Here is a 10838-nt window from a genome sequence, read left to right as displayed (position 1 = left end):
AACCAACCAGCCATCTGCTCAAATGTCCTGTGAACTCAAAACACAGTCACCTACAAAGTGTACATGACACAAACCAGAAGAGGCCTCCTGCCTGGTGCTCAAGCAAGGCAAGTACACACTTGCTCCCGGGCTACATCTTGGAATCATCCTGATTAAAGTAGCCCTGAGCCTTTCCCTAGTAAAGGAGGGCCTTGTGGGCCATACCTGACTCCTGCTCCCAGCCTGCTGCTCTCTCCCACTGCCTGTGACCTATATTTCAGGAAATACCCGGAAAAATGAAATTGTGTACCATGTGGTATCTTCCAATATCAGATCACATTTCTCTCAATACCCTGTAACAACAGGATATTACTAGTGTCACATCTCATGCCCCTGCCTATCCTTCTGTGCCCCTCAAAAAAGAAATACTTCTGACTATACTCATTCCAGCAATTGCATGGTATTCTAACAAAAACATGGGCTTTACAGTAGGAAATCGTGAGACTGAGAATTTGCCTAGAGCCCTGACTAATTAGCTGGGTGACCGCAAATGGTTACTTAACCCCTCAGCTATGAAAAGGGGAAAATGATCCCCGCATGGCCCCAAATCACAGGCTGCAGTGAGGAAAAAAACTCTGTTGCAATGCTGTCTGTGAACATTCTATAAACTGTAAACATGTTCCACAAATGAGGGCTGTCATTAAGTTATTTAAGATTCCCATCTACAGGGCACAAGGTCAGTTTCCAGGAAGCACTCGACAGTCCCACCTGTCCTCTAAGACAATCTGCACCTTTTCAGGTGGAGCTACACTGGCCTCTAAAACTCATGCTGAAACTATCCTGGGCTTCAGATTGAAACTATTAAGTAGAGCAGGCTTGTTAAAGACTCTCCTGCCCTAATGCAATGCCCCCACCCCATCCAAGGACCAGGTGACATCATAGATCGGGTAACCTGGAGGAGAAAGAGCATTCACAAGTTCCTACAAGGAGATGCCATCCTTATTCTAACTTAATTCAACCTGTTTGGTGAAACTGCTCTCCATGGCACATCCTGCAGCCCACTAGCTGAGAGGAACTCCACCTTCCAAGGAGGTGGGCCTGGTTCCTTAGGGCAATAAAGGACCAGTGTTGTTTAATAGGTTTAGTTTGATTTGCTAGATGAAAAAAGTTCTGGCGATCTGTTCCACAACAATGTGCGTAAGCTTAATACTATTGAAGTGTACACTTAAATGCTTAAATAGTTTAAGAAACAAAAAAAGAAGCCAGGCATGGTAGCACACGCCGGTAATCCCAGCAGCTTGAGAGGCTGAGGCAGGAGGATCATGAGTTTAAAGCCGGCCTCAGCAAAAACAAAGCACTAAGCAACTCAGACCCTGTCTCTAAATAAAATACAAAATAGGGTTGGCTTGTGGCTCAGTGGTTGAGTGTCCCTGAGTTCAATCCTGGTACCCTCCCCCGCCTGCCAAAAAAAAAAGGAACTCTGAGCTGATGGCCAGGACGAGGTATGCCAACATTTTGGGCAAGTTTTACTTGTTTCCCTAGACACAAAAATGGGTAAAGAAACACTCATCACTTAAGATAGTAAGCATTCTAGCTTGAAAGGTCAGAGCTATGAACTTTCCAACTTAGTTTACTTGAAAGTCATAGGCTTTTTTATAAATATGTCTGGCATGTACATGAGAAGAGCTAATAGCAAGTGTGGAGGCTCCTGACAGCCAAAGGGAAAGCCTCAGGAACAAAGTCCCTCTAACCTTTCCCCACCCTCCTGTCTCTCACCCCTCATTCTCTATGGCAAGTCATGGAAACCAGAACCCAAAAGCCAGCAGTAAAGCCTAAAAATATTAGTCCATCTTTCCCCCATCTTTTTGCAATAACATTCTCTGACCTTCTTTTGACTACAGTCCTAAGACACGCCCCTTCCCATTCCATAAAGGAGCCATAGGAGGAGATGCTACAGCTGAGGAGCCAAAGGTAACAAGGCCAGGCAGCCTTGCTGGGCTTCCCCTCTCCATCCATCACTGTAAATCATACTTTCTGTCCAGTCATTTTTCTGCACAGCTATTCACACTTCCAAGAACCTAAGCATAACAATGGGTAATTTAACCTGGGTCTTTGGGCCTTCATTATGAAGGCTCCTGTGCACATATAAAACTTTGATTAATCTATTATGCTTTTGTCTTGTTGATCTGTGTTTTCCTAGAGTGTCCCTCATGATGCTTTGTGATGGGTAGGAAAGCGAGCCCTTGTGCTGGGCACTTTACACACATTAATTCTTCACAGCAACAATCCTATGAGGTCAGTAATACTGTTATCTCCAATTTAAAGATGAAAAAAATGAGGCACTCAGCCACTGAGCCACACTCCCATCCCTTTTTTATATTTTATTTAGAGGCAGGGTCTTACTGAGTTGCTTAGCACCTTGCTTTTGCTGAGGCTGGCTTTGAACTCATGATCCTCCTGCCCCAGCCTCCCAAGCTGCTGGGATCACATGCATGAACCACGGCGCCCAGACTTAGGGTACACTTTTTAACATAGTGAATATCCATTGTATAAATGAACCATAGGGAACCCCTCTTAACCTGAAGTTGTTTTTTTTTTTTGAGTGGGTTGTGATAGCAAGATATAGTGTAGCTCAGAGTCAAAACAGAATAGGGGGGCTGGGGATGTGGCTCAAGCGGTAGCGCGCTCGCCTGGCATGCGTGCGGCCCGGGTTCCATCCTCAGCACCACATACAAACAACGATGTTGTGTCCGCCGATAACTAAAAAATAAATATTGAAAAATTCTCTCTCTCTCTCTCTCCCTCTATCACTCTCTCTTTAAAAAAAAAAAAAAAAAAAAAAACAGAATAGGAACACAGAGGCTTTAATAATTTGCTATTTCCCTTCCATATCCACTACCCCTCCCTGTGCAAGCAGGCTCCCAGGGGCATCATCCAACCCCTGACCTTGTATTACCAAAGGCAGTTCTGCCAATCAATGTACATGGCTAATGAGAACCAAAAGTCATTACATAAGGCTCCTCCTCCTGATTTCCATCTCTACCCAAAACAGCACCTTCTACCCAACTGATAAGCCTTAGACCACAGCTACCCTTCATTCTGTCTCCTCCTGCCTCAGCCAACTGACTGCGCTGCCCTAGTTGTACATGCTGTATTTATATTTAACCATCCACCACAACCTTAGCCCTTTAATCCATCTGGCCAGATTCAGTGCCTCTGTTTTCTCTCACCAGTTTACTCTCCACATCACCCTGGCATGCTCCAAGACACAAATGTCACTGCATTCTTACAAAGCTGTGATGGTCCCATCACAGTCCTTAACAGTGTTCTTCCAGATCTGGCCCAGCCTCAACTCCAGCCACATGCCTTACAGATGTTTCTAGCCATTACGAAATGCAGTTCCCATGTCCAGGCACCTGCTTATTCTCATCCCTCTGTCTGATGAGTTTCTATTTCTCATATGAGGTACACCTCAAATGTCCTCTTTTTTATAGCCACCTGGGATCCCCTCCCACCACACAGCCCAAGGCAGAGCTGTGCCTTCATTGTCTCCACAACTCTTCCTACAACCCTCAAGGATAGAGCTGCTTACATTAGAATTATTTCCCACCGATCTCCTTAGAGTGAGTTCCTTGATGGGCAGCATCATTAATCTCTCTCCCCAGAGCCCACCAGAATGCCAGGGCTATACAAGGCCTTCCGGAAAGGCTGCTGAATTAAATATGATCACTATACTGCAGTAGGACTTCTTAATAACACTGGGAGAGCTAAAGACAGCTAGCACACCCCTCACAATAGCATCCCCAGTGCTGTGTGCGCACTCATTCAATTCTCATGGAACCTAAAGAGGGAGGTACTATTATTTGCACTTTACAGATGAGGAAATGAAGGCCTAGAACAGTTTAGTGACATGCCCTAAGCCTCATAGCCATTAGCAGCAGTGCCAGGATTTAAATCTCAATCTTTGAACGCTGCAGTCTGTATGCTATGCTTGCTTTATAAATTGTCTTGTTAACAGAACAGCTATCTTCCAGAGCATGATCTGACCCACAGTATACCTGAATCTAACTGAAGAACAGGTGAGCTTGAAGCTGAACTCAAATGGTATTAACCAACGTCTTTCCTAACATTTTTATATATAAAGTGTTCTATGAAATAAAGTTGTGATAAAATGGTTCTGGTGGGACTTGAAACTCAGGTCCTGTTTTTCTCAATAAGAGAACCCACTTCTATTAACTTGTCCATTTCCTCCACTGATTTCAAAGGATCAAAGGGCAGGGTCTGGTCACAAAGGAAAGGTTCTTCCTTTCCTGGTCCCCCATATTAGAAAAAAAAAAAAAAAAAGAAACCTACAGGAACAAGGACCTACCTGAGGAGTCTTAATGCATCTGTGAGGAGGGGCTGGAAGAGAGCAGGAATGTCTACAGAAGGCACCTTTGTCCTCTTTCCCTTGAAATTAGAGTGGGAGGGGAAAGAGAGGATCCTAAATAAGCCCCCCTAGTTTGCTGCGGAGGAAGACGAGGCCCTTCTCCAGCTGCTTCTCCCGGGCCTCAGGATCCTCTAGCTTCTGATTTTTCCGAAACTCACGGCGGATGGAGGCAAAGTAGAAGTCTCTATCAGTGTAGCGAAGTTCTCGGCCCTGGCGCAGCAGAGCCCGATAGAGACTCAGCACCGCCTCTCGGCTCCACGGGGCCATGGGGGACTTTAGGGGCTGGGCGTCACACTCTAAGCAGAGGGAAGATATAAAAGCCTAGAATCAGAATTAATGACAGCAGAGCATACAGAGACTATGTATGGGGTCTCACTGTGTTGTCCAGACCAGCCTCCAGCTTGTGATCCTCCCTCCTTGGCTTCCCAAGCAGCTGGGACAAAAGTAGTGTACCACCACTCCCGGGGAGATCAGGTTTTCAATCCAAGATTCGGACTTCCAAGGTTACACTGTGACTTGTGGCAGGGCTAGGATTGGACTTCAGCCTCCCAACACTACCTCCTGGGGAAGTCCAGAGTGTGGCTCACCAGGGCTCAGATCCTGGTCTGTGCCTGGGCTGGAATACTGCTCTGCCACTTACTTGCTATATGACTCTAGGTAAAATACTTGCCCCTCTGAGCATCAGCTTCTTCACTTATGAAATGGAGATGATGCTATTATGGTACCAGTACCTACCACATAAGGTTATTTTGAGAACTGCCATGTAAAGCACCTGTTAAGTAGATGGCCATGGTAGAGTAGTTGATGATAAGGACTCAGCCACACTTGAGTCCTGGGCCCACCACTTATGAGCAGCATGACCTGGAGCAAGTTCCCTAACCTCTGTTTGCCTAGTTCCTCATCTTGTTAGTGGGGAGAGATCATATTTTGCCCAGATGGTTGGTCTGAGTCTTAAAGTGTGTGAGTATGTTTACAGCAGCTCTCAGCACACACTGAGCCTATCAGGACAGCTACCACGGTGCCACCTCCAGGCTGATGCTCCCTGACACACTAGTTACACACGGACCACAGTAACAAGAAGCCCCACACAGGGATGGAGTAAAGTGCTTTGTCATCCATTATTACATCTAAACTGAGAGCCAGGAGGTGGTCAGGGTTCCTAACAAGTGATCCCGACTCTCCACCAGGCATGTTCTAAGCACCTCCCACTCGGGCCCCTCTCCCTCAGCAACCCGTGTCACGTTATCCCGTGTAAGTGGAGGCAGCGGGGCTCCCGGAGGAAGTGGCTCGCCCAGGACCCACAGCTGTGCAGGGAGGCCTGCGAGGCTCTCGGGGCGCCCTGAACTTCCCCAGCGCAGCGCCGGCACTGCCCGGCTCAACCCACCGGACCTCGGGGTTTGCGACGTGCCTCCGCGGAAGGAACAACCTCGCGTGTCAGACACGGGGGAGCGGCGGGGCCGAGGGGCGATCTGGACTTGGGGCCCACGGCGAGTCGACCACAGCCCAGCCTGGCCGACCTCCCGGCGCGCTCGGGCCAGCCACCGTCGCTGTCCCCTTTCCCTCAGCTGCAGAGGCGCCCCCGCGACCCCGAGGGCCCCGAGGGCCCCGGGACAAGCCGCAGGAAACGGGAGGTGCCCGATGCAGAGAGCCACCAACCCGCGGGCTGCTCCTGAAGGGCGCCGGGCCCCTCCGGTCCACGCTCGCTCCCCCGATGCCGAGACCCCGGGAGGACCCGGGAGATGAGGCAGGACGAGCGACCGAGAGGCCGGAGGGAGACTCAGGCGAGCTGGGCCGGAGGCGGCCCCCGGCGGCCCCTACGCCTGCTCTCACTCACCGCGGGCCGCGCGCTACCACTCCTCAGGACTCGCCACTGGCCCGGTACCTCTCTCGGGGTCACCCATCAACATGGCCCCTTTACTTCCGGGGCGCGACCTTGCGCACCGAGCCGAGGGAGGGACTGAAGGGAGCCAGGAGCGGGCGGACTTCCGGTCTTCGCTCCACTGCCTCCCTCCCGAGGCGGGGCCGAGGGCTCCGTCGGGCCCCGCCCCTCACGTGGGGCTCCGCCCACTTCCCTGAGCCCCGCCTCCGTGAGTGACGTCACCTAGGGACGGGCCTGCAGAAGTCTGCGGGCCCCGCCCCCGGCTTTCTTGGGGCGGCGGTGGGCCCCGCGGATTCCCAGAGTGTGCGGTGGGGAGTGATTGCGGGTGTCGCCCTCGGACTGTTAGACCGGCCACCTCCTGCCAGCCCCTGGCCGCCACGGGCTCTGGCCAGCCCCCTGCGCTGACTGCTGACCTTGGGCCCGGGCTCTGAGGGACTCTGACACCCTTATACCCTCTCTGGCTTCGGAGCTCTTCCAAACCCACTGTCTCAGATGGCTTCCTTTGATCCCTCCATTACGGGCCGGCCTCCTGGGCCTCTTGTCTCCCGGCAAACTCCAGCCCTTGCTTCCAGGTCTACCTCAAATGTCCCCGCCTTTTCCAGCCCCTTCCTCCAACCCTCAGGTTGTTTCTGGGCCCCCAGAGATGCCTGCACCGCTCTTTGTCCAACAATGAACCCGTTTCTCCGCACCTGTTCCGTGTTCTTCATCCATCTGCTTCTGTCTCTCACTGTACTTCGGGTTGGTGGCCGTGTCCTTCCAGAATCTGTGAGCCCAGCCCCCAGTGCCTCCCCCAGCCAGGGATGCTTGGGGTTTGGGACTCAGGCGAGTGGCTCTCTGACAAGTCTCCTAAGCTTTCTCGCACCTAGACTGTTGGGATTAAACTGTTCAGCAGGAGAGACTTGGGGAATTACAGTAGTTGTCGACTTATTCATTCTTTCAAGCCACAAATCCTGGACCTCTAAGGAGCTAGGCCTTGCTGTGGCCCCGATGGAAACTGCTATCTCAAGAGCTGGGAGATGGCAGTGCTGTGTTAGTGCGCTCCTGTAATACCAGCTACCCAGGAGGCTGAGGCAGGAGGATAGCAAAATTGAGGCCAGCCTTGTAAACTTACCAAGAACTTGTCTCAAAATTAAAATAAATAAAAAGGATTGGGGATGTATCCCAGTGGTACCATGCCCCTGGGTTCAGTTCCCAGTGTCACTAAAACACACACAGGCACACACACAGGCACACACACCCCACATATGTAGGCGGACAAGGACAGGAGGAAGAGGGCCTGAGGAGGCAGTGAGCCAGCCAGCCAGTGGTCAGGAGGGAGAGATCCAGAAAGGCCCTCCTAATAACAGGGACAACTCTCCAGGGAAGAGCCTTAAACTTGAATTGTTCTCAAGCAGCAGAGGGGCAGGGGAGGGAGACGCAGGTGAGCAGGTTTGGAACTGGGGCAATGGGACCTGGCTTCCCGTTCAACAGGGTCAACCTGGAGGGAGAGTAATGGAAAGGAGCCGGGGCTGAGCAGGGGGCCCCTCAAGAGGGCATTGCCAAACCCCTGGAAGAGAGGATGGCATTCAGGCCAGAAAGGGGTGGTGCAGGGAGAAGGGGCCCGCTCTGGAGTGTACTTGGAGGCAGGGAGGCAGAATTTGCTACTGTGGCTATGACAGAGAAGAGCCAATGGCTTCTGGCTTCTGCCCCAGCAATGGCCCTGCTACCATCCTGCTCCACACTATTAGGAGCCTGTTCCGGGGATTTCAAATCGCTGGGAGAAGGCCACTTTCCAGTCTCCACTCGGTGGGGGAGGGGACTTCCTGAGACTGCAGCCCGGGGGAGACTGTGAGCCCCTGGGCCCTCTGGGGAAGGGAGAGTCCCAGGTAGAGGCCTGAAGGAGGCTTAATGACTGTGTGTTCCAGGGCCTTAGGAATCACTCCCCAAGGGCTGGCCTGGCCTAGGAAACAAGATGATCTCCCTCCCACCACCCAGGCAGGACCACACCCCAGAGCCGCCTTCACTAAGCACATACTACATGCCAAACACGGGCCAAACACAGTCTAATTCAGTGTCCCTGTTTGCTAGTCACCATTATCCTAATTTTATAGATGAGGAAACCAAGACCTAAGCGGGGCATGGTGGCACACGCCTCAGCGACTCTGGAGGCTGAGGCAGGAGGATCACAAGTTCAAAGCCAGCATCGACAACTTAGTGAGGCCCTAACCAACTCAGCGAGACCCTGTTGCTACATAAAATATTTGAAAAGGGGAGGATGTGGCTCAGTAGTTAAGGGCCCCTGGGTTCAGTCCCGGGTATTAAAAAAAGAAGAAAAAGGAAACAAAGACCTAGAAAGGTTCATAACATCTTTGAGACATGGAGTTGGGCAGCAGAGAGGCGCACAGTGGGACCCAAGTCTGCTTTACACTGAAACGTGTGTCCTTTCTGTTCTTCTTGACTGCCCTACTTTGCTCTTTAAGGGAATAATTTTGTGACCCAGTTAAATCTAATTGGTGACATTTTCAGCTGGAAGACCAGGTGACCGCTCTGATCCCTCCTGACCTTCTGGTCTGTAGAATATTATTTTTAGGAGGGAAGGATGGAGGGAGATACTTCGGAGGAGGTCTAATCTCAGGGTCGGCCTCCCCAGAGTCAGGATGCCCCTCCTGCCCCCCCCCCCTGCTCCTGTGGGGTGGGGGATGGACAGCAGGCCATCATCTGCACCCAGATGTATACCCATGGTGCTTGTACTGTAGACCAGAGGCGCTCAACAGGGGCACTGACCCATATCTCAGGGCTTTGCTGGGTTTCATGGAACACGGGGCCTTCTGGAATCTCTTGGATTGAGAATGCAAGACTGATGTAAGCCCAGGTCTCACGTCTGAAGGCAAGGAGATCACTTGTCCCCCCAGACAGGGACACGCACATGGTGTGTGGTGTTGAATGTATGGATGGATGGATACTTTCTAGAAAGACAAAGAACCAGGAGAAATGGACCCTTTCGATGGGACCCAGTTGTCTAGTTTGAAAAGGGCACGTGGTTGGTGGGAGCCGAGCAGAATTGGGCCCTGGAGCCGTAGCTTCCATGTCGGTGGCTGGAGAAGGTGATACAAGGACCATCCTATAGGCTGTTGGCAATGAAGCTAGAGAGGGGGCTGTAAGGGGTGACAGTTTGCAATAAGGGGGGCTTGTGTCGTTATGTGGCGTGGACGGGCACATGGAAATACTGATGCACAAGCAGACTGGACCCCAGGGACAGCGGCTCGAGGGCAGGACCTTAGGTGAATCCTAAGTCATTGTCCCCTGGCCCTGGACAGTCTCAGCGTTCAAGGGTCTGGGCTCTGGAGGGCCAAGGCAGGATGCAAAACGAAAAGGAACCAAACGTTTTTGCTGAATGGCCCGTGTGAGCCCCCATCTCCAGTGGGGTGGAAATGAATCTGGGTTAAGTGGTCACTCACTCACGTTTATTGAGCACCTAGTATGAACCAGGATTAAAGGAGGGAATGAGGAAATAAACGTGCCGTTCTCGTCCTCCTGAAGGTCAGGGTCACGGGGAGAGACAGTGAGGGGACAAGCACTAGAGTGAAGACTTCACAGGTGCCACAGGGACCCAGAAGAGCTGGGAGATGGACACCAACCCACTGTAGCAAGGGCGGGGGGGAAATCGCATGGGTCACATGGAGCTTTTGCAACAAGCTTTATAACCATGACAGAGGTCTCAGAGGGCTTTCCAGGTGATGGCCCAAGGACAGGGATCAGCCACCCAGGGCTGGCAGGCCACAGCCTGGAATCTGACCCTGACCTAACAGCAGTGAGAAGTCTGCGCCATGGCACAGCTTGTGTCTGGGGAAAATCAGGCTGGCTGCTTTGTGAGCTGGCCGAGCCCAGCAGATCCGTCCCCAGGTGACCACCGCGTCCACTCATCAGCAAGAGTTCACAGGGACCAAACTCTCCTCGTGGGTGGCCCTGGCAGCGCCAGCTCCCATTATTCTCAGCACAGGTGGGCAAGAGTAAGAGAAGTGGCGATGTCCCGACAGCATCCGAGGAAATGGGACCTTAAAAAGCTTCAGGTGGCGGGACGAGGACCTGAAGTCAGGTCTGGGGCTCTGCACCGTCAACAGGCCAAACGAAGTCACTTGGGACCAGGGTGCTGAACGAGGACAAGAAGAGGGAACCCTGGGGACCCTGGAATCTAAGATTGAAGAAGCAGAGGGACGCTGGGGAGGAACAGTCAGAAGACAGAGTGTCCTTGAGGCTTGGGGGTGCGGTCACAAAGGTCAGCAATCCTGAGAGTTCAGGGCAGAGCCGGGGCCTGCAGAATGAATGGGCTGGGAGAGAGCGGGCAGTGCCCTGGGAGGGGCTGGGAGAGAGCTGAAAACACTGCAGGGAGGGGCCCTGTGGAGTGACATCACAGAGGGCAGGCAGCCGCCCCTGACCTTGCCCCTGACCTTGCCCCTGACCTGCTCTGCCCAGTGGCTGCCTCAGGACGCTGAGACCCTCGGTAAATGTTCCTCCGAACTTCTGGGAGGATCCTGGTGGACAGGACAGAAGGTCCCCCTGCCCTGCGCCTCC

General features: G+C 52.3%; 1 protein-coding gene across 3 annotated transcripts; it reads right to left on the bottom strand.

Moving 5' to 3' along the window:
* Positions 1-4462: 4462 nt before the first annotated feature.
* MIURF (mitochondrial elongation factor 1 upstream open reading frame) lies at positions 4463-6954 on the bottom strand (the record flags this gene model as incomplete). 3 transcript variants are annotated; one of them, XM_081309782.1, is made up of 2 exons in its annotated part: positions 6243-6954; positions 4463-4704 (listed from the first exon to the last, which is right to left on the bottom strand). In XM_081309782.1, exon 2 carries the CDS (start codon positions 4673-4675, stop codon positions 4463-4465), a length of 213 nt encoding a protein of 70 aa, XP_081165908.1. In that variant the 5' UTR covers positions 4676-4704; positions 6243-6954. The 3 variants fall into 3 exon arrangements, with proteins under 3 accessions (XP_081165908.1, XP_081165909.1, XP_081165910.1); XM_081309783.1 differs by lacking the exon at positions 6243-6954 and adding an exon at positions 6065-6236; XM_081309784.1 differs by lacking the exon at positions 6243-6954 and adding an exon at positions 5700-6205.
* Between the last annotated feature and the right edge of the window lie 3884 nt (positions 6955-10838).

Source organism: Spermophilus citellus (assembly GCF_964194105.1).
Source record: "Spermophilus citellus genome assembly, chromosome: 10".
Classification (NCBI taxonomy): domain Eukaryota; kingdom Metazoa; phylum Chordata; class Mammalia; order Rodentia; family Sciuridae; genus Spermophilus; species Spermophilus citellus.
The sequence above is the reverse complement of the archived record's forward strand: the minus strand, read 5'-3'. Positions and strand labels throughout refer to the sequence as shown.